Here is a 24,366-nt window from a genome sequence, read left to right on the forward strand (position 1 = left end):
ATAGTGAACTCTGTCACTGATAAATAAACAATAAATATCTCAGTGCCAAAATGACAGGAAGCTTTTCCAAAAAATTAACACTTTGGCCAAAATTTGGCAGTGTGTTCTTTAAAGTCTGACGAACTGAGTTTGAAATTAAACACCTAAAACTTGGTTCTCTTTCAAAATACCTTGGAAAAAACGAAAACAAAAAACTAACAAAGGTTTATGAGACAAGGGACAGAGGAAGAGGAAATAGACTAGGTCTTTGGCTTCTGGTCTCCTCTTTTCATACATAATCTTGAGGTTAACACATTAAGGCCTTACTCCTGTGATAAACAGTTGAACCTCCTTTTATGCAGCTGAAGGACCTCTATTTCAGACCTCACTGGCAAGAAAACAAGTCCCATCTCTTCTGAAAGTGAACTGTTTCACTTTCAGATGTGGAAACCAGCTAAATCCTTAAAGAAGGCAGAGATCTCACATGGAGAGTAAAGCCTTACAGCCTGGGATCTCCCATCTGGCATCCAGTGAAGGTGGAGGATCACGCTAAGCTGCCACTTTCCACCTTCAGCAGGTATCACCTTCCGCCTCCAATTCAAAAGGTACCAGTTCACGTACTTAGGATTTAGAGCAATAGTTCACGTAACTGGTTCTGACTTTTTCATAACTGTAACAGGAAAGAGGCAGTTACCATTACAAAGCACTTAAAACTCTAGAGAGAATCAGAGAAAATATTCTATCGTGAACATTTTTTTAAGTGGTTAGTCACTTTAACTTGAAGTGCAGGTACCTACCTTGTATTAAAAGCTGCTGCCTAAAGACATCTAGTAGTACCAAGATTGGGTAGAATTTTAACAATATTAGGTTTTGTAGCCCTACTGAAAATTTAGCACAACCAACACAAGTCTAGGAACCACACTACCCTGATGTTCTTATATAAGTTATAGGTATCACATTTAAAATTCATTGTCAATGTCCCAGATGTCACCAGAGAGGGCATTTGCAGCTCCCTGAATAGTCCAAGTTGCTAGAGCCAACTGGTTTTTCAACAGTGTTTGATTAAAAGCACCGTTATTTTTCTGCCGCAGCTTCAAGTGCTCTAGTAAAGCTGACAGAGTGTGAGAGCCAGAGCCCCAGAAGATATGTCGGAAAGGAGACTCTCTTGGAGATACGTAGGGTGACAGGAAGTGATATTCCACCTACGAAAACAAAACATACAAGGGAGCTTACACAGTGCTGTGACTTTTGTTGTGAGGAAAGGACCTGATAAGAGTAAAACAACTGTCATTCTCTCACTTCAAATGTTAAAATTTCCCTGAATTTAAGAATGTTGAGAACAGGCTACTAATCTTCTAACGTTAAAATTGTAAAGCAAGTTGTCAATTCCTTTGTAAACTCTAACTGCATTGGGTTTTTTTTTTTTTGGTCGGAGCCTATATAGGGAAGGTTTACAAGTTTCCACTGTAATGCAGTCTTCTGCTTCTTCCAAGCAGACGACTAGGCTAAAAGCAGCTAAGGGCTAAATTAAACAGAAATACAGAGAAAATGACAGCTAAAAACCATTAATGATCCCTTCTTTAAAATGTTTTTAAAGCCTAAAAAAGTTAATACGAGGTCAAATGTCTTTTGTATTTCCAGTTTAGATATGTTGGCTTTATACCTTGCTAATAAGTAAAAGTTAAAATTTGTGCTGAATTCTAAAGCAGCAAAGGATTCTAGGCTCCTGGAATTATTACTCTACTTTTTAGAAACACAAGATTTACCAATTAAAAATGCACATACTTGAACTCCTCCTTTTCTAAGGGTTTACGTACTTTCATGATACGGTCATTGATCTCCCTCATGACAAATCTGTTTGTTCTCTCAGCATTCTTATAATCTGTTGTTAGTCTAGACGTAGCACGGAAGAAGTCTCCACGAGCAGAATACAGCCACTGTAGATTCAGACCCATCTCCTGAAGCAGAAAGACATTAAACTCACTATTTATTAGACGTTATATTTCTAAGGATGTTATTCTATATACCTTTCTAAATTTAGGTGTACTAACTGAAATGATTCTGATAAAAGGGGGTGAGACTCACAGACAAGCTCAAGCCAGCAAAAGCTAGACTTAACCATCTTGTACAGGAGGTTCCAAGCTCTATAAACTCATAACACACTCATATTTAAGCTCAGCAGATAGTACAATTATCCATTCTTAGTTTCATAAGAAAACCATCCTCATCAAGAAATGTAACATAATGTACTTAGTAAAAGTATATAATCCTGTGTAGTATATTCTTTCTGGTTCAATTTCCCTTTGGTGGCAAACTTCAAACATTTTGGTTCAGTGAACTTCAAAATCTAGTTATTTCCATCTGGTAAGTCCCAGTTTCTGATCAGTTACAATTAGTTTTAAGTAAGCCAATCCTAATAATTAAGATTTGGTTATCAATGATTTACTTCATTTAAGGGATCTGTTAAATTGACTTCTAGTACCATAAAAGCCACTTACTAATATTAATTTGGTTTTATCAAATGTTTGAATATTAGACACAAAGGATCAACACTAAATAACACTTTAACCACTGGCTATGTTCTCTCTCCACCCGTGTCATCTCTGCAAGGCACATGTGGCCCAACTCATAGGTTCAGAGTCATAGTTGAGATCTTTATATTCTCTAGGCCCAACTTCTTTATGGGTTGCTTGGAATACATGAATGAGAGAAAGCTTAACACCATTTTAGATTCTGAAAGACTTGTTGTGGTCTATCCTATATCTATAACCTTCGGCCTCCCAACTTCCCTTTCAAATGAGTTATGGATTCTAAGCAAAATTATACTTCAGTTCACTTTAAAACATACTTTGGCTACCAATCATGCTGCCCAGGAACAGCTAAACATTATTCTTCAAACTGCTTGATACTTCAGCAGTAAGAACCTGATTTTAGTTAGTGCTCACCTTTATGTCTGCTCTGAACTGGTTCATTTCTCTCACAAACCAAAGTATTTTGTCATTATACATCTCATAGTTCAGGTTCAATTCAACATCATGGGTAAGTTTAATCACAAGCAGACCGGCTACTTCTGCTGCTGCACGTGCCATTTTGTTCAACTGAGGAACATTCTGATTCAGTACCTCATAGGTATCCATGGGAGTACCCAAATAAGGGTAATCTGTGTCCTGGAAAACAAAGGTAGGTTAATGTACTCAGGTGGGTTATAAGACTAGGAACCTCACATTCTAGTTTCCCCATCAAAGTAATAGTAACTGTAATTCTTCCTTTGCTTCTAATATATTCCTACTCCAACTTTATCTCATATCCACTACTTTAAGAAGATACGGCTTTTGCTAGTTCCTCTGAACCTAACTTACTCCTGGAATGATTAGTTTCTTCTAGGTTCCATAGAATCCCTGTTCTATCACATCACAGACCCTAAACAGATTTCTAGCCAAATTCCTTGAGGTTATATCCTTGTTCCCTTCTCTCTGGGAAGTTTGGCCCATATTAATGAGGAAAGAGGAGAGCACGCATGAAATGTACTTTCAATATAAAGTGTTACGTCTAGACAAAAATTTACCTTCTTCTTCTTCATGCAGCATTCATCCATTCATACATGTTACCTTTCTAACAAGACCATTTGATGCTCACAAGAACTTCTCTCCACTTTCACTGGACAACTTTAGTAGCTATTTCTTCAACTCTATTCCCTACCACTGTCCTCGGTGACAATCTCATTGGCAATCCTTTGGTTTGACCTCAATTCTTTACTTTCAGGCTGTATATATCTGTATTACCTATACCTCTGAACCAGCACTGCTAGGAATCATTAAGAAGTTTTTTAAAAAAAACATGACTTCTGAAGGTCAACAGAAATCATCCGTAAGTTTCCTCAACCCTAGGACCTGACACTCACTTCTTCCTAAAGTACTAAATAGACATAATGACCAGATATTTCAATACCATTCATACTGTTGCTCTAGCAGAAAGGGGAATTCCCGCTATGTTAATCCCCAAATCCAGATCTTTCATCACTCCCTCACTTCACACCTTTCCGTCCTAGTTCCAGGCTAAAACACCCAGTGGTAAGAAGTCTATTAAGGACCTGGCCTCTACTGGATCATCAATTTGATGCCAAAGTCAACAGCTTCCACCCTGACCCGCTATACTAACTCTGGGATCTCTTCACACCTCAGAAGAGCCTGCTACGGAGCTGGTTTTCCAACTCTAGCCCTTCAGCACAGAAGCCTTCATCATTCTTACTCTGCCTGGTTTTCAGTGCCTTCTAATTGGCTCTTGTACCAAGTCAATCTTGTTTTCCAACTTGGTCAGTTCAAAGTTCTGTCTCTTAAAATCTTACCTCTGTTTGGTTTTTCTGCTTTTATCTATAATCCCTGCTTAAGAGACTGACATCTCAGGATGAACATCTACAACCATATTTCAACAGGCATCAAGAACAGTATTATCCTGTAGAACTTTGTTTGAAGGAAATATTCTATACTGCACTGTTCAATAGATGGCCTTGTTATTAAAACTCATCATACATAACTGAAGAAGTTTAGCAAATAAACTCAAATGCTAACTAAGCTGAGATTAAAATTCTATCTTAAGACTGATAATAAGGGAGATTACAATAACTGCATGTATCTAACTTCTCAAAACATATAAGCACTCTAGGAAACTTGGCCTCAAAACTGACGAAAGAAGATCTAAGATATAATGCTGTAGCGTTCTTCAGACTTACCTCACAAAAACAGAAAGAGACTGCTGGGATTCCAGAATATGCAAGGAAAGGGAAAGCAGCATTATCAAAAGAAAGTTTCTCGCTGCAAGAAAAGCAGGAATGTGTTTTTAGAAAGTTATCTAAAGAAAAAGACTCTGCTACATACAACCCTACCCTACCCCCAAGTAAATTTTAACTCACTGCAAGGTTATGTTTAAACCTCTACCTAACACAGTAGGTGCTACTTATTGAGTGACTCTGCTTTTCTATTAGCTATTCATTCACTTTTCTCAACTTACACTTTGTTGATCCAGTTGCTGTCCCGATATAGAGAGAGCCCAGTAACTGGATGTTTCACCTGTAAAATAAGGAATTATTTTATCATTACAATGAACCTTTCTGGACTTATTCATTCAGGCTAGTCACTAACATTTTTCTCTATAAACATCTATTAAAAATATTAAATTTTTTATTATATCTTCTTGAAAAAAATTTAAGACAGTTAAAACAATCCCAAATTTCTGAAGTTACTTCTACTAGGCTCGTGCTGTTAGTTCCTCTAGTTATGGTGAGAAAAAAAAAGTTTTCCTTCTTAACATTTTAAAGGTGACTTCACCACGGTTTTAAAAGCCCTCTCTAGTCTTTATGATCTGCCTATCTTCTTTCTGGTTTCTTCCTTCCAGCACATTTTATACTACTGCCAGCCTAACCTGCAAGCACATTACTGCCCTGTTGGAGACCCTATAGCAATCCCTAGTTTCCCATGGGATCAAGGGCAAGTTCCCTGACCCTTATTTCTCTCCAACTTCAGTCACTCCAATGTATTGTCTCTAATCCCATCAGGGAAACTTTGTTCCTCACTCATTCACATGTCTGTTTTTATTCAATGACTATCTCATCTGGCCTTCTTATTTAAGTCTCAGGTATGGTTCAAGTTCATTTAAACCTTCCTTAACATTCTGACTCTATAGATAACCTCTGTGGGCACCTACAGTTTAAATATCAACGTTTTTCATCTTAATTTTTTGTCTAATTTACATTACACTTTCATAAGTAGGTATACACTCACATCTTGCATCGTCTTCTCAATAAGCGAATACAACAGTGGGCTGGAAGAAACTTTGAACTTGCTGGTACCTGCAAAGAGATTATTTTAACATTGCTCCTTCTTTAGTCAAGCAATTTGCACACTGCTACTTCTATAACTAAAACTACTTGGCAAACAGGAAGACAATAACCTAGATCAGTGGCATATACAACAACTGTCGTCTTAATGAAGCAGATAAAAAAATGGTTGAGTCAAGCTCTTTCGTGACTGATAACCCTAATTTCACTCAACTGAAGCTCTTACTCCTTGAGTTGGCATATTTAATGTTAATGACCTGTTTTTCTGGTACCTTTCTGGTTCACCCATGTTAGGGCAGGCATCTATTAGCTACAGTAAGCTGGCTATATTCAATACATTCTGCTGCAAAGGTAAAATGGCAATAATGACTAATCTAATAAAATTTAGTTTAATTGTAACGCCTTCCTTTTTATTCCCAAAGTAGACATTTCATTACTCTCCAGTTCATCCAATTTATTCAGCCAGTTCATCCACTAGCTACATCTGTACTTTAAATAACACCGAACTCTTTCAGAAGTTTGATTATCTTGTATTTCTATCCATGATGCCACAATCTAGCAAGTTGTGAATTAGTCTCTAGAATACCATTCTATTGGTATGGTTTAGTTCCTTCTGGTCCAAAGTAGAGAACTAGTGGTTCTCAAACTTTAGTGCAACTGAATCACCTAAAGCACTTGTTAGAACACAGTTTGCTGGACACTGTGCTCCAGATTCTGATTCAAAAGGTCTAGGGTAGGGCCTGAAATTTTGCATTTCTAACAGTTCCCAGGTGATCCTGATGCTGCTGATCTGGGACCACATTAAGACCATTGCTCTAGACAAGGCAGTCTGTACCCATTCTATAACTTAATCCACTATTTAAAAGGAAGCTAAGTCAGTCTTTTGATCTGGTTATGTCTAGTGTAATTCGTAAAAAATAACAAGTGCTGCTTTAGAAAGCTTTCTTCTACTATTCTATAAGTAGTTTATAAATTTATAAATGGCTAATGAAAGGATACTTACCAAGAATAGCTTTATCCAGGTTAATGTAAGTGAAAGCCTTTAAATGCAAGGAGGCAAGGTATCCCTAGAAGAGAAGGAAAAATACGAATGTACTAATATGTATTCACTTAATTATCACAGACAGTAGCTATTATTAGGGATTTCTGTTTAACTTTGGATTCTATTGAAACTAAACATACAAAGGTAAAAATGATATAATCAAATTTAAAAGAACATGGTTTCTGGAGGACAGCTTAAGCCAATACAAGTTCGAGTGCCCATTCTGGGTATGGATGATATATAGATAATACCTCTAGCCATTCAGTGGCACCAATAGCTCCAAAGTCTCCACCACTCCAGCTGGCAAAGACAATGCTCCTGCTGGGTTTAAACTGACCTAAAAGACAACAAAAAGTTAGTTTTGTCTTGGTAAAGGTTATAGGTAGGTAACTGACTTGAGATGAAATCAGAAACTTCTAATTCAAGACTGCAGATTCAGACATATTTCTTTTCCTTTTGAGGCCCCAGGTGAAAGAACCAAAAAAAGAAAGAGAAATCAAATTTTAAAGTAATATAGCAAAGAACAGGATAGGAGATCATTTGCAAATAAGATCTTAAGTACATAGTAGGGACCAGCTTACTAGACCTCACTCTTTTACACTCCATTCTTTGAGTCCCTTATAACTTCCAGACCAAGAGATATTTGAAATCATAGCCAAAGTATCTTCTTTGAAAACAATTTGCCTAGAGGTAAGTCACTTAAAACACTAGATTACTTTAAAAACAACTGTTTGAAATAAAATTAAAACTCACAAATTTAAGTTTAGGAAAGAGTGAGTTTTCAGAGAAATTACATTAATGACAGCTCCTTTGGGGGTTTTATGTGCCACTACCGTCCATCCCTCCCCCTCCCCTGGGTATGTAGTTTTCTGCATTAATGTACTTTTGTATTAAAGTTAAGCACTGCAACTTACCCTATGACCCAAAGATTCATGAATGTGGTGGGGGTTTGCATGTGGGTGGGTATAAAGGAGTGGCAAGTACTATGGGAGAAAGGCTTGAAAGGAAGCCTTTCTTACATAAACAAATTATATACTATATAATATTATATATTTATAAATCAAATATATAAATACATATTCTATGTTGTATTTATAAATATTTAAGTTATATATTATCATTTTATAACAAAACTATAGAACATTAGTGCAAAGGTATGACACTGCTTGCTTTCAAATAGATTCCTTAGGGACCATGTTAGATTTGCCGTATCATTCTGGATATGTCAAACTAAGAATTTAGGGCCCAATATAATGCTTTCCAGCATCTCAAAGAAACTCATGATTCCCAGTACAATGAAGACACTGCACAGAAAGCTGTTTCAAAGTCAAAGGCAGATACAACAAAAGACAACCTGCTTTGTACTTAAGAATTCAGGGTCTAACACAAGTGAACCATAAGAATATAGGCAAAAGTGAGCAAAGCATATTATAACATTTAGAAATACAGTACATAGATGTTCAAGTTCTCAAAATTTGTACTCTACCTTTTAAGACCATATCGGAAAGTATCTGGGCAAGTTTCAATAGGAGACTTGTTCCTACACTGGACTTTGCAGCTCCAGGACCCCAGGCATCCCTCTGGGCCCCTACTATAACATAGCGATCTTAATTAAAAAAAAAAAAAAAAGATAAATTATACAATCAGCTTTTAAACTGTTTTCTAATATTGAAGTCTAGAATAAGCACGTTAGTAGAAGGGTAAAAATGCAGTATATGCATTAAGGGTAAGAGAGCCTTCCTTCAGATCTGACTTAGGACTCCAGGGATTAAAAAATTCACATGACAATACTGATCTCTTTTCCATTATTCATACTGCTACTCTTTTTTCTACATTACCAATAAGGTTACTCACTGACTACTTATTTGTGCTAGTTGTCTAATAAGCACTGAAGTCCAAGGGCTTTCCTTACCAAATATTATTATTTGATGGCATTCAGATACATTGGCAGACTACAGCCTGCATGCCCATGTTGTCCATGGCTATTTTTATGCTACAATGGCAGAGTTGAAGAGTTGCAATGGAGACTGTATGGCCTGCAACATGTTTATTATTTGCCCCCTTAAGAAGAAATTTGCTTACCTCTGGTCTATTTAATAACTTACAAGAGATTTTCTAGTCATAATGGTCAGTTTTTGGCAAGTTAATTTCCTAGGGCCTTATTACCTCCCACTAAAACTGACACCTGAACAGTTCGCTTTAGGACAGATAAGATTTAGCATTTCAAGAAACCAAGCCAAGTCAGCCTTCCTGCACTCCCTCCCTCTGGCCACATCCTTAAGAGTAAGGAAAACAAAACAAACGAAAAACCCCCAAGGATCTTTACCTGGTTCTTCAAAGCCCTTAATAACTCCAAAGATGTTAAAAATTCTTATCTCTTTCAGCACATTGTTCACGGCGAGCTTCACATTCTTGTTCTGTGAGGATACCAGCTTACATGAGGAGTCTATTCCCCAAATAGAAGGACAGTCTCCTTCCATATTTCTAGAAGTAGAAAACAGAGATCAGAGTTCTGAGTTATTGTTAACCTCCCGCCGGTTTACAAAATCAGTCCTTCCTACTGTCCAGTAAAGTTCTAGGTTAAGAGGACATATAAATAGAACATACAGAATTATTCACTAGTGGCCAAACATTTGTGTTTTACTCTGATCTGTAGGCGGTCATTTGAAAATCATGAGTTACTTCCTAATTTAACCAATGTTTTCTAAAAAATGTATTACCTATCCCATCTGATGTGTGCCTTTCTGCCAGAGACATAGCTACAATTTACATGTGAAATAGATTCCAAGATGGACTCGGAAGGAAGTTCTTATACATAAAAGTCCATTAATATATTCTCATGTTTCCTAACTCTCCACTAATAAGGGTAGTATACATTCTTATTTCAGTTAAGAAAGAATACTCTCATGCTGGTGGTAGTTAGGTTAGATGTCTTCCCCTATCTGATTCCTCATGTGTTATCCAAACCCTGACTACTCTAAAAGGGCTCACTTACATAAATATGTCAAAACATCATTACTCCACACTACACAAGAAGATAAGGGGCTGGCTTCATAGGTTAGGAAAGACTTGTAGATGGTAGGAAGAATTAGCTGATTCTAAGTTTGGTTTTAGTCAAAAAGAATCATCCATTACAAAAACCTCTTAAACAGCATTATTAATAGCCATATAAGATATTTGAAAGTCCTTACATGTAGATGGCTCTTCATTTGATACCAGTAACCCTGCTAAGTAGAATATACTTTATAGCTATCCAATTAAGTCAAAGAAACATGATCAATGGGGTTAATAAGAGTGACTTGTTCTATGTCACATAGCAAATAAATGCTCACATGAGTTTTGAAACTAGACTGACATCCCATGCCAATACCAGGTGGGAAATATATCCAGATCAAGATAAAAATTAATGACATGTACTCTAATCAGACTGCGTTCTATTTCTAAAGAGGGATACTAACACACTAGGGAGATAGCCAGAAGGACTAATCATGACTATAAAGCATCTGGAAACTGTCATGAGAACTGAGGATATTCAATCTATAGACAAGGAAACTTGAATCATTCTGTTGCTTAAAAAAATCCAGAATTAATGAGTGTTCCAGGGAATAAGATTTCAGCTCAATACAAATTCTTATAGATCTCCAGTAATTGAATGGGTTGCCATAGGTAACAAAATGCTTTACCACAGGAAGTACTTAAGCAGAAGCTATGCCGGGAATATTACACAAGAAATTCACTGGGTGGATTGAACAAGGACTCCTTGAGTTTATAAATCCAATGTCTATTATTAAGATCACTTTATGGAGGAAAAATTTCATTTTTATCTACACCAAGTTAACAGCTAACCATCCCCAAAATGTGGAAAATTATAGCCAATTGTTTTAAGATTTTATCAAATCAACAAATTATTATTATTTCTCCCTAATCATAAAACCTGACCCTGCATTACAGTTTTCAAATAAGAACTTACTGAAATAGCTTTTCTGCACCAGCTCTGGAAATTGTTTGGACAGGTATGTTAGGCAATCCTGATGACTGAGATGGTGGAAACTGAGTATGATTGAAAGAAGGGAATCCAGGTGTGTAAGGGTCACCTGTTCCCAGATGAGCCTAGTAAAACAAAAGAATAATTAGCTCAGGCATTTATTCAAGAAATCCCTGTAAGATTCAAATTCAGTATGGGGCTATAACCTGAGTTTAGTTTAGCACCTTAAAGTTTGAAAGTCTGAGTGGTTCTATAATATGTGACTCTTATTTTTATATGGCATATGTCAAATTCTCAATTCAAGATACTATTGATAAAGTACTTTTAGCAATAAGTAATAATTAGGTCTCAAAGTCACGTAATTCATCTTCTCACTTACTGCTAAAACTCTCCAAGGGAAAAAGAGTATTTAAGGATGGCACAGTTCTCTTTCTGTTAATGTAGATGGAATCCAGCAACAATTTGGAGAACTCAGTAACTCATTTACTCAAGAAATAAAAACTCACATGTCCAAAAACTGGAAGATCTGCATTAACAATGGGAAATTTAGTCTGGTCCATGTATATCAAGACACCAATTGCATTTAAACTTTCAGCATTTGCAACCTAAAGAAAAACAGGTAAAGCTCAGAAAATGAAGATCTAATCAACCAAAATTAGAAGAATACATATTGAACTTATACTGAAAGACAAAGGGTTACAGCAGACTACACCAGTACTCCCAATGTTTCAAATAGCTTATATGTTTAGAAAAAAATACTTGCCTTAAAATTTAACTCTTTTTTAAAAAATTTAACTGAAATTTTTAACAAGATAATTGTAGATTCATTTGCAGTTTTAAGAAGTAATAGAGATCCATTGTAAACTTTGCCCAGTTTCTCCCATTAGTCAAACTTTGCAAAACTATAATGTAACAGCCTGAATATTAACATTGATACAATACAATCCACCAATATTATTCAGATTTCCCCAGTTTTACTTGTACTCATTTCTGTGTTTGTGTGTATTAAGTTCTAAACAATGAAAATATTGAACAATTAGTTTTAATACCGCAAAGATCCTTCCCATTGCCATTTGATATCCACACCCACTTCCTTTCCACCCTCAACTCCTGGCAACCACTAACCTAACCTCTCCTCCATTTCTAAAATGTTGTCATTTCAAAAATATTATATACTCAAAAAACTAAACAGAGTTACCATATGACCCAGCAATCCCACTCCTAGGTAGATACACAAGAGAATTAGAAATATCTATTCACATAAAAACACGTAAATGAATGTTTATTGTAACATTATTAATAAAGCCAGAAAGTGGACACAGCCAGAATGTCCATCGGTTGACAAGTAGCCAAGCAAAATGTGGTATATCTGCACAGTAGAATTCTATTCAGCCAAAAAAAGAAATGAAGTACTGATTAATGCTACAACATGGATGAACCTTGAAAACATTATGCTAAGGGAAAAGAAGCCAGTCCAAAGACGCAAAATATTGTATGAGTCCATTCATATAAAATGTCCAGAAGAGGCAAATCCATAGAAACAGAGAGTAGATTAGTGATTGCCAGGGACTAGGAGGAGGGGGGAATGGGGAGTGACTGCTGCTGGGTATGGGGTTTCTTTAGGGGACGATGAAAATATTCTGGAATTAGATCATGGTGACTGTTGCACAACCTGTGAATATACTAAAAACTGAACTGTACACTTTAAAGAGTGAATTTTATGATATGTGGATTAAATCTCAATTTAAAAAGTAAAAAAGAAACAATTCAATGTGGCTGCACAACAAAGTTTAACTAACTCTTAAGGAGAGTTCAAAAGATAAGAGAAATAATAAACACCCATCCAAAACAACCACTGTCTTTCCATTCTAAGCCCTGTGTAGGTGACTTTTAATTTTCCTTTTTATAAAACATAGTTATAACTGAATTTTATATATATATATATATATATATATATATATTCTATATATAACTCAGTTACATAGACACAATTTAAACTTCTTTCACTTAAGCATTTCAGATTACTGCATTTTTATTGAAAGACAATGACTGCAAAATACTCCAAGTGGATATGCCAGTTTTGGAAGTATCCTATAACTTTAAATAACTGGAACTTATTTGATTTGTAGAGTACTTTAATAAATTATTATTATCAGGTATGAGAGTTTAAGACAGATGGTTTTCAGAATGTAAGAAAATTAACAATACCATTTAGCTGAAGAATGTTATGATACCAATGTATTTAATAACTCATACTCACCTTTTCAGCAAAAGTAATTTTCCCTGCTCTAACAATCACTAAAGATCCATTCACAGGCATATTTAAATCCTCAAAGTCTTTTTTAGTGCCAAAATTAGCATGGACCAGTTTACCCTAGAATAAAGACATTAGATTCAGTGAGCATTATGGTATTAGAATAGCGACAGAGTCTGCCACCAAATATTTTACAGGTCAAACCCAATAGAGAAAACCAAGAGAGAAAAAAAAGAAGGCCAAGGCCAGGAAAGAATATATGAGAGTTCTAAAGTCAAAACTGGTCAGGGTTAACAGGAGTGAAGTCAAGATTTCTGGTCTCCTATATTCATGCCATTTATTATCTTATGATGCCTTTAATTAACATTGATTATTTACATCAATTAATTTACATTGCTTCAGATACTTGGGGGGAAGAGAAAGGATAGTAAGATATCCTTAAGCAAAGAGACATCTATCAATATAAATATGGTAGGCTAGCCAAGGCAGTACCAATTACATAATGTTCCCACACTTGAACTCCAGACAATTGAGGACATAAGAATTAACTAAAAGTTCTGATAATAAATCTGTCCAAAAATTGTTTTATAATAAAATGACTTGCATAGATCAACTTTTAGATGTTTTTATAAGCTGTTATCATAATGCTCCTAAACTCTATCAGAGTTCAGATGTACAGCTATAAACTGACATTAACAACCAAATATCTAAATATAGAAAGCTCGCAGGTGAACCAAAACTCTCCACGTTCTTTAACAGAACAATCTACCCGCCTTCAAACCACTGGCTTGTGGGTGGCCTGGGAAAGTGATACAGCACAGGTAAACCAGGAAGGCAGAGAACAACCCTAAAACTTCATTTGGCTCGGAAGGCAGTTTTTAGATAGACCCCAGCATATAAATATGTGGTTTTTAACCTAAAAAACCTAGATAGATCTATCTAGCTGTTTTTTAATTTTATAGTAGTTTGGCCATATTTGCCTAAATTTTAAAAGATCAAGCATTAAAGAACCAAACTAAGATTAGACTCCAGCTGAGACGGTTACTTATATCTGTCCCCACATAAGGGGGTACCTGATACATGAATTCATTCAGTAAATACTACCATGTGTCAGGCACTGTCCAAGACTCTGGGACATAGCAGAACATGAAACCAACCCCTAGCCCTTCATGTAGTTTACATTCTAGTGTGGAAACAAGTAAATAATGTCAGGTGCTATAAGTACTAGGAAGAAAAATAAAGCAGGATAAGGAGAAGTGATTAGAGGAAGGACATTTTTGATCAGATAATCAAGGAAGACTTCCCTAGGGAGGTAATGCTGGGAAGAGACTTGCAGAGTGAGGGAAGAAGCCATGCTAATACTTAAGGGAAGAGTGGGCCAGGCAAAGGGAAAGGCGATTTCTATAAAGGCCGTGAGGTGGGAGCATGCTTGAGTTTGAGAGTTTGAGGAACAGCAGGGAGGTTAGAGTGGCCACAGCAGAGTGAGCAAAGAGGGGAGCAGGAGAATTACTCAGGGCCTTGCTGACCAAGATGAGGACTTGGGATTTTATTTTAACTGTGGCATAGGAGGGTTGAGAACAAAAATATCCCAAGGTCAGTTACATTTTATGAGTAAATTTATACTAAGAACAGTAAAGACAATGAGTTTTTGAGCTATTCAACAGGGAAAAATGTCTCACGCACGGTTTTGCCTTACTCACAGTAACTGTCGTAGCCTTACTATACGCCACATAACCCTCGGGATTCTCCACCTGGTACGCCATACTGCTGCCGCCGCTCTTACTCACTATGGTCACCGAGTTGCTAAAAAAAGATTAAGTTAAAATGAAGCTAAGGCATTCCTGAGAAACAAATTAAATGGATTTAATACATTTCGCATTTGACTTGCATTATTTATTTTGAAGGTCTTTGCTATAATTAGCACACCTGAGAATAGCTACTTCTTATAAAATAAGGTTACCATCTTTCAACATACCTGCCTTTGACCTGAATCTTAACATAATGTTCATCATGCCAGACTTTGCTGAGTTTAAGTTCACGGAATTGATTTTCAATGTAAAAAGCAAGGCTTTCATCTTTTTGAGATCCAGCCTCACGAGGGACATAAGAATTTTCATTCAGCATCCTGGAGGAAAAAAAAGTCACTGTTAAATGAACTAAAGTTTAACCTAAAATAAACATTGAACTCAAGTATCAAGCAAATCGTTTTAAAAGCATAACTCAAAAAAATAAATTAACTGTGACCCAAAATCCTGGATTAACCAGATAGAGACAAGCTTAGAAGAAAAAAAATATGTGCCCATATTTTAGGGAATTTGTGACTTCAAACTTGTTAAAACCTCTTTATCTGATGTATCTGCTTAGGGTAATTTTAGGGGAAATGAGTAGCTTCCAGAAGGTCTGCTATAAGCAAAATGAAAGATAGTATTACTACTGGTGAACTCAAGATGTACAGCTTCAATTTTCACTTTTTTGAAGCATTCTGAATACCCTGGAAGCAAAACTCCTCTTCGTTCCGATTTCTTTCCCATGACTCTTTGTAAATATACACATCATATTAGTTATATGATTTTTTTTTGATAGACCTTATCCTCACTTTATCCATAATGCCTAATATACAGTATACACAGAAGTATTCACCAGATGAAGTAAAAAATGCCAAGATTTCTAATTTAAGACCAAAAGAATTACTGTACCATTGAAACTATAGGGGGCTAACAAAAGGTAAAAGATGATTTGTTCTTTACACAGAGTTAGATATGTGTCCAAAGAAGACCTTAAAAATCTAAGGACAGGAACCTTAAGGACACTTCTTAGGGTATAGATTGAGTGAGAGCCAGAAGAAATCAAGAAATACTGGAGACATATCAAGCTGGGCAGTCAAGTTAGTCTTGAACTAGAGGATGAAAAAGGCTACCGATGCCCTTATGGATAGTAGCAGGGCTCAGCATGACTTATAAGGGGTTGAGACGGAAAATCGGAGCAGAAGAAAGTCTGACAGCAAGCAACAGGCTACAAAGAACCCGACGACAAAAAGATCAAGAGCCTGTGAATTTTCTTTAAAAAAAGGAGAGTCCCCACAGAAATTCTAACACTTTTTCCTAACAACATAGTTTGAGTTCTTTACTGACTCTTTACCCGCTAACTGAACATGGGAAGTCTCGCCTATTCTATAAAGCTTTTCCTCCAGACTATCACCTTTGTTTTGTTCCACTGCACCTAATAATATTTGTTTAGGCACTGAGGTTGAACTTGTAAAGCAGCTCAAGCTTACTTGATGGCACTGGTGAAGTCTATGGCATCCAGTCTCTCCGACAACATTGATTTGAGGTCTGCCCAAAATATGCGACGTGTTTCGGGGAGCTGCTCTTCTGTTTCGAAAGGTTCTGTCTCCTCTGTGCACGAAGGCCCTGTTCCTGCCGGTCTCTCACAATCGGCTTTTGGTTCTACACGTTTACAGTAGCCCAAGTAGCCAATCATAAATCCTAAGGATAAAAAGTTTCAGAGCTGAACTCATAGAATTTCATTTATAATCTATTCCTATAAGAATTGTTAATATTTTCAGCTAACCCTTGAAAATACTGGTTTTAATCAAATTGTAAGCCATTTGAAAGTAAGTAATGCATCTCCATTTTGTCTATTTTAAACCAGTCAATCTATTACATAATAATTTTATTTTAAACAGTTACCTTTTCAAAGCAAAGGTACCCTTTCTTCCCCGAAGCCTTCCTTGAATCCTCAGGTCCAGGGTCTATGCTACAAATATCCTGTGCATATTTCTAGTATAACATTTGCACATTACACTGAAATGATTCATGTGTCTCTCTTCTCCCACCAAGCTAACCTCAAAGGCAGGTGTAGAGTCTTAGCCATCATTGTATTCCTAGTGCCTTGCACAATGGCACATAAAAAGGTACGAAATAAATGTTTGCTGAGCTGGATGAACAGAATTCCTAGAGTTGGTAACAAGGAACATTTAAGTTTTGAATGGCCATTCTTACCAATCAAGAAAAAGACGATTACAGCAATAGTCCCATAGCAGATATATCCATTTAACCTTTTTGGTTTTGTGACACTGGTGTGGTTACCCCTCATGTTATTGTCAACATTTTCTTCTTCATCTACAGCTAGTTTCATCTCCACATGACTGTTATCGCCATCTACTTGCCGAGCCAGACTAAACCGGGTATATGACAATGGTTCTCCACCAAACTGAGATTTAAAAAAAAAAAAGGACAGAGAGAAAGCATTATGAAGGAGAAGAAAGGGAATAGGGACAGTTAAAGAAAGTTTGGTGAGGTGTTATACATATTATTGGGCCATTACTATGACTTGCTATACATTCTCAAGGAAAAAGAAGTTCCCCCTTCAAATCAGCATTCTTCCCTGTGCCCAGTTCTGTCAATGGCAGATGAGGGCTGGATCACACACTGGCCTTCATCTCATTCAGACTTTTCCTTCAGGGTTTCTGTTATGCATGTCTACTGGTATACAATTTGACCAGTGCTTTCTTTAGTTCATCTTATCTACTTGATTGTCTCTCTGCCCTGAAACTTCTTACAAGATTTTCCATAATTAACTCTACTCAAGACTGAATATACCCTTCCTTTGTGAGATCAGTTACACCTCAAGACCACCACTTCAAATATAAATGAATACCTGATGACAGCTTTGGGTATTATTTCCTGCTTACTGGGTGAAAGCCATCCTTGTATACTTCGTATTCTTGCAAACTGGTGACAGAGAAATCTTTCTTACTGAAAATCTTACCAAGTTAGAGAATGCTGATCTTGCTTGATCCATCATTGTGAGCTGCCACACAGAAAAGCCTAGTAGTAAAATAGAGAATTAATATAATGAGATAGATACCACTGTATCAGACTGGTGAGGACTTCTCATTACCACACTAGATTATTATATATCAAATATCCTTTAAAATATATTATCACCTTTCTAGAAATGGTCTTTAACCAAGATATTTAGTTTACATGACAACTAAATTTAGTGTGATCCTTGATTAGATCCTGAATTGGGGCGGGAGGCAGCTCGAAGGACATTATTGGAAGAAACAAGAAATTTGAATATAGACTATATCCTAGATAACAGTATTGTATCAATATTAGATTTAGGAGTGTGATAATGGTATTGCATTTTTTGGAGGAGAACGCCCTTAGGAGATTAATGCCAAAGAATTTAAGGATGAAGTATTGTGATGTCTGTCACTTAATTCCAAAGAGTTCAGTTTAAAAAAGTATGTAAGAAATAAAGGAAATGTGGTTAACCATCAGTGAATCTAGGTAAAGGGTACATGGATATACACTGTAATATTATTTCAGCTTTTCCTGTAGGTTTGAAATTTTTTTAATTAAAAATGTGAGGAAAACTGGGACTTCCCTTGTGGCGCAGTGGTTAAGAATCCGCCTGCCAGCTCAGGGGACACGGGTTCAAGCCCTGGTCCAGGATGATCCCACATGCCGCAGAGCAACTAAGCCCATGCGCCACAACTACTGAGCCCACGTGCCACAACTACCGATGCCCGTGCGCCTAGAGCCCATGCTCTGCAACAAGAGAAGCCACCGCAATGAGAAGCCCGCGCACAGCAACGAAGAGTAGCCCCCATTTGCTGCAACTGGAGAAAGCCCGTGCGCAGCAACAAAGACCCAATGCAGCCAAAAATAAGTAAATAAATTTATTAAAAAAAAGAAAAAAATGTGAGGAAAACTAGTTAGAATGTTATCCATGGTAAGTAGATTTAAGTAATTGAATTTAGTAGTCAAAGAAAAGGGACAAATACAAAAGAAAATAGACTAGCACCTGAAAAAAAAAAAAACCTAACAAAAGTAAAATTAAGTCAAGACTGGTTATGCTACACAAATCAGTAACAAATCACCGCCAATAGAAAAGGAGAGAAAACCTGATCCTTCTGATTAAATGAACAGTTCCTAACAAATGATTTGATAGATCTTCGATGCAAAAAGAATAGGTAAAAGAAAAACACAGAGTACGCTATTTTACAGATGAAAAGGCCAATTATTTGAGACGTTAAGTGACTTGCTCAAGGCTGAAAACTGATAATCTAAAAATGAAGTCCAATGGGTTTCTATAAAACTGGTTTTATAGAAAGCACGTTCTCATCTCCAGAAATTTAAGAAATTAATTTCAACTTTTTTCAAAGCAAACTACACCTCTGTAACCAAGAGAGAGTCTTAAGTTAAAGCGTAGGTATTAACTGAAATCTAGATTTTCTAATTAATTTGGTTTGAATCCATCTAGATGCTTGAAAGTGATAGTATGTTGAGATGTATAAAATGGACATTTATTTCATACTATTTTAAAGCTTTTCCTCCACTACAAGTACACTCATAGCACATTTAACACCCACATTGCACAAAGCAAGCTGTGATATATATGCAGATTGTAAAACAAAGAAATTATAAAAACTGGCATTAGAAAAGTCTATCAAAACCTATTAACAAAAAAACAATTTTTAATCCCCAAGCTTTAAAGACCAGAGCCAATAAGCAATAGATCATATTCTTAGAAGCACAATCTCTTGCCCCATGTGGTACAAAAAGCTTATCACTATCACTGCACCAGAACCGTACAGACCCAATCACTAGAGCCAGAACTAGAAGGCCCCACCCTGAACCAACTTTAATCACCCTTTTCTAGGAAAAAACAGCTTACCAGTTTAATATTCATCTGACCCAGCCATTCCTCGAGGCTTCTAGTTTTAAAGACTAAAGTGACAACATATTTAAATAAATGATCTACATAAAAGATTTAAATAAACAATGAGATTGAGTGATTGCAAGTCTGAAAAAACAGATATTAACAGCACATGCCATGATTTTGTATAATTAAAATAAAAGTATATTTTTTACTGGGAAAACAGATACACTATTTCTATTTCAATCCCCAGACACAATATTAAGACTATAACATAAAAGAAATCAAGTCAGGGGAAAAAAAGTGTGACCTAGGTAATTTCCATTTTAACTCCATCATTTAACCCCACATCTGTGAAGAACACAATTCTATGATATCCACAAAAGTTATTCCTGAAGTTTTACACATAACAAAATTGAGTTATTCTTTCAAAATAATCTCGCACATAGTAAAGCTATTTCAAAGAACCCTTAATGAATTTTCTTCTAACTGAAATAACTCTAATTTACGTGCTCTAAAAGCATGGGAGAGAAACTTTTCATACCATTTATATACCAGTCTATAAACAAGTAGTTCTCTTACAAGACTATGTATAAAAGGCAAACAACCCTTATTTGGCTTCTGTCAAGATGTCACCACCAGTGCTAACAATCTATTACAAGAGACAAACCAAACATCACCTTGATTTTTATTCATATTAGCATCTTGTATATCTTTGGTGTTCTCAGTGATAACTGGGAAAACTATTCAGTTTCTCACAATAATGAAAATTAAGGTAAGCAAAACCAGAGCCCCACATGTTTTGAACATGAAATGGAAGGAAGATCTGAAATGTTTTTTAATTGAGCCATGGGATGGAAGACAGGAGGCAGGCAAAGGTACTCGCTAGACTACAGCCCCAAACTTCTTTCAAATTCAAATCATCTTATTCCTACTTTCTTGAAATGTGGCGTTAATTTCTATTTAATTTTTTTTTTAATACAGTAATTATCTTGTGGTCTTAAGCTACTTTGGGATGTCTTAAAACAATAGTTCTGTACAATATATGTACAGCTAAAGGGCTGTGGGGATCAGGTACCAAAATACACTTTCACCTATATATAAAACATACCCAAAGCTGCTACTCCACTTTACCTGAAATAAAAATAAGACACTTGTTTGTTATTATTGACAAGCCCATTTCAATTTGGAAAACAAGCCACAGTTTCAAGTCCTTGGAGATTACATAAAATGAAGTTCCTCTGCCTGCTTTTGAGGCTCTGTTCTAGAGACCTACAGTACCTAATTACTTCGCCGCCCTCTATCTTCTCCAAGATGAGACAGAATCCAGCCCCTGCCTGTACCCACTAACATTCTTCCTCTGTTCTTAAAGTCCTACTCATTTCTTCCAGGATCTGCTCAAGGGCCATCTCTATGAAGCCTTCTCTGATATCCCTATCCTATAATACTTGATATGCAATTATTTCATAATCAACAAAGACTAAAGATATTTTATTTGTTAACAGTACTGGGGCATGCTTAATGTATATGAGGTTCACTTTTCATATCATTTGGAAATTATATGAAAGAGAATATGATGAAAACCTTGGATGTGGGATCTTCCCATCCTTGCTACTATTTTGGTTTATCCTGAAATCACTGGGTAAATCTTGGGTAGTAGGGAAACTTTAAAAAGTAGAAAAACTTTCACCTTTACCTGGCAGAGCTCCAAGATGTCAAGCAATTGGTTATAGATACCCATTTTACAAACAATTTCCCAAGACAATTAGGCACTTGCAGGTGAAAATGAAAAGATTACAGGAACTTACAAAACTTCTGCATGGCCCTCAGAATGCACATACTTGTGTATACCCACAATGACTTGTAAAGAGACGGTTGGTCAAGGTCTTTACTAGCTTCAAGAGTTAACTTTACGGGCCTAAAATGAAAAGGCAGTGGAGGAAATCAAAGAAAACAAGCAAAATCTTCATTCCTATTTGGCTTTCTGAAAAAAAGATTGCTCAACTTGAAGGTCAGGACCACCTGAAGTCCCTGCGGTCTGTTTGTGTAGTGCTCATCTGCGAGAGCAGACAGAAGGCACACACACAGAAGAGTTCCAAAAGGCTTCAGAGAATCATTTTTAGGAGCTTTCAGTTGTTGTCTGATTCAAGTTTAGCTGGGAGCCGTCTCCATTACAGATAACTACATTATCAGAGGCAAATAAATGCCACCCCTTAGGGCAGAGTTAGCTGAGTTGTTTGCTATCCAACAATCTTCAGCACAGGCTAGGTTCACAGCCACTACTACAATGTTCTTGTCAGAACACTCCATCAAAGAAAAGTTAAAGGATGCTATGCTATATATAGACTTATGGAAAATATTTCATATCAATGACAAAATTTTTTTAATTCTGGATTTTCTTGTGAAGCATATTGAGTTTATTATAATCCAAAATTGAGGGGGGGGGGAACAGCAGGGCAAAAAAGTATATTTTAGATAGCCTAACCTTAATTTTCAAAGCAGAAAATCAGGTACCTCCCTGGCAGTCCAGTGGTAAAGACCCCAAGCTTCCACTGTAGGGGACGTGGGTTCGATCCCTGGTCAGGGAAATAAGATACCACCAAAAAAAAAAAAAAAAAAAAAGTAGAAAACCACTTCTGGAAATCACCTTAAATGTCTTTGTCAATAAGGTCAAACTCCCTAGCTCAGAGACCACAGAATCAGCATCTAGTATTCCAAAGTCCTATCGAAGCCTAGAATAAAGGTATCCAAATACTTTTGTAACAGGACAACTATTTCCTACTTCGATCTTCTCCGAAAAAAGCAGCAGCAATCAATTTCCTTGGTATACCCAAAGTCGCCACAAGCAGTAGGCAGAGGGAAGGCATTAACCCGAGTCAAGTCACAACTTACCCACTCTCCCCACTACGAGCTTAGAAAGCTGTCCACCCGAAACAGTGACACAATGCGCCTCTAAGCCCATTTATACCATACGGCACAGCCTTTTTATACCATATCCCTAATTTCCTGAAGGCAAAAGCCGATTCCAATCCAAATAGCTTTTATTTAGCCTCTAGACCATAGCTTTCACAAAGTATAAGTCTTATTCCTACGGTCTCCCATCTGTTAGTGAGGAGGGCCTAGCAATCCGAATATTCTTAGTATGAACACCTGCGGCTTTCAGTCGGCTTCTGCCTTGGGAAAACTGAGAACCCACACACAAGGCCAACGGGCAGCGCTGAAAGATCAGGTTGTACTAGAGTTCAAATATACAGCTTATAGAAACCCCCGCCTAAATGCCCAGGACACAGTCGTAATGCAGTCGAGGACAGCAATGAGACCAGGGCCCGGGCGGGCCCCGAGGAATCCAAGGGCTACGAGCTCAAGGTCACCCACGCACCGCGACAGCCATTCCCTGGGAACTCTTCCTGGAGCGGCCACGTGCTCCCCGCAGAGCGGCTCTGCGCTGCGGCAGCGTGGCTCACGCCTCGCTCCCGAGCCCTCAGGCTAGGGCTGTCCCACGAGGGCCTGCATCTTTTAAGGGCAAGCTACTGAGGACAAGGGATCCGGGTGGCCTGAGGAACCGGAAGAAGAATGGCGGGGCGCAGAGCGACAGTGGGGCACCCCTCATCTCGCCCTCAGGGCCCTAACAGAATCCATTCGCCGGTCGGGGGCCGAGAGCAGGAGGGCACCAAGAGGAAGAGAAAGGTAGGGCAGCCCCTCTCTGCAGCGCGGCTCCACCCTGCTTGCACTTGCAGCCTACTCCGCTCTCCGCCGCAACCCCTTCCCCGCCGCCACGCGGCGCGCATCCCCCTCCCGCCCCACCCGGAGGCGCTGCAGCCTCCCCGCGCCCCCGGCGGCTCCCTGAGGCTGCTGGACTGCACGCCGGGGGGCCGCACCCGAGACTGCTCGGAGCAGCCCCGCAGGCTGAAGGGAGGGCAGGAGGGTCAGCGGGATTCTAGCAGCAGCGTGTCACTCACACAGGCGCCTCCCGGGTCCGCCGCTCCACTGCCCGTCACCGGCCGATGCTGACGCTCTCTGATGGGTTGGTTGCCTGCAGTCAGCCGTTTATAGTCTCCCGCCCTCTCCAGATCCTCGGAGACCCTTTGCGTCACTTCCTGCCTCACGTACACCTTAGGAGGCGCTCTGGAAACAGCCCGGGGCTAGGGGTGGGCACGCAGCCGGATGGGGGCCCTTCGCTGGAGCGCGGAACCCGAGGAGGCGAGGTCGGAGGGAAAAGGCGCCAGACTGCAGGTGCCGGGAGGGGTCGAGAGGGTGGCGCACCAGCTTCCTCCTCGCGTCCTCGGCTGGCCGGCTGGCGCGCGGGCCTCAGCCCTTCCTCCCGGAGACCTCCGTCTAACCTTGACCGGTCTTCTGGCCCTGCAGTGCAAGGGCAAAGGGTGTTTGCGTTTACTCCTAAATGGTGGATACTTACACTGAAATAACACTTTAAAGTGTATGTCGTTGATGGAATATTAGGTAGTCACTGAAGCCATGTTGTGAGTATTTTTGCAGCATCAGAAATACTTAGGATAAGTAAAAAGGAAAAAGAATTAAAAGCAAAATGCAACTGTATAGCACAGGGAACTATAGTCAATATCTTGTAATAAACTATAATGGAAAAG

General features: G+C 38.0%; 1 protein-coding gene across 3 annotated transcripts; it reads right to left on the reverse strand.

The window, feature by feature from the left end:
- Nucleotides 1-23,869, reverse strand: TFRC (transferrin receptor). 3 transcript variants are annotated; one of them, XM_061193205.1, is made up of 19 exons: nt 23,722-23,869; nt 17,864-17,922; nt 17,095-17,305; nt 16,368-16,578; nt 15,069-15,218; nt 14,794-14,896; nt 13,100-13,213; nt 11,346-11,444; nt 10,825-10,964; nt 9,181-9,338; nt 8,341-8,460; nt 7,106-7,191; nt 6,816-6,879; nt 5,757-5,824; nt 4,987-5,045; nt 4,709-4,790; nt 2,925-3,146; nt 1,797-1,937; nt 1-1,181 (listed from the first exon to the last, which is right to left on the reverse strand). In XM_061193205.1, the coding sequence occupies exons 2-19, from the start codon at nt 17,897-17,899 to the stop codon at nt 939-941; spliced, it is 2,307 nt and encodes a 768-aa protein (XP_061049188.1). In that variant the 5' UTR covers nt 17,900-17,922; nt 23,722-23,869; the 3' UTR covers nt 1-938. The 3 variants fall into 3 exon arrangements, with proteins under 3 accessions (XP_061049188.1, XP_061049191.1, XP_061049190.1); XM_061193208.1 differs by lacking the exon at nt 13,100-13,213; XM_061193207.1 differs by lacking the exons at nt 17,864-17,922; nt 23,722-23,869 and adding an exon at nt 17,753-17,842.
- Between the last annotated feature and the right edge of the window lie 497 nt (nt 23,870-24,366).

The sequence above is a fragment of the Eubalaena glacialis genome, chromosome 6, assembly GCF_028564815.1.
Source record: "Eubalaena glacialis isolate mEubGla1 chromosome 6, mEubGla1.1.hap2.+ XY, whole genome shotgun sequence".
In the NCBI taxonomy this organism is placed as follows: Eukaryota; Metazoa; Chordata; class Mammalia; order Artiodactyla; family Balaenidae; genus Eubalaena; species Eubalaena glacialis.

Coding starts and splice junctions, on each gene's coding strand:
- TFRC (XM_061193205.1), bottom strand. CDS start 17,899: ATGATGGATCAAGCAAGATCAGCATTCTCTAACTTG. Junction 16,579..17,094: donor AATCGTCTTTTTCTTGATTG/GTAAGAATGGCC, acceptor TTTTATCCTTAG/GATTTATGATTGGCTACTTG. Junction 10,965..11,345: donor ATCTTCCAGTTTTTGGACAT/GTGAGTTTTTAT, acceptor TTGTTTTACTAG/GCTCATCTGGGAACAGGTGA.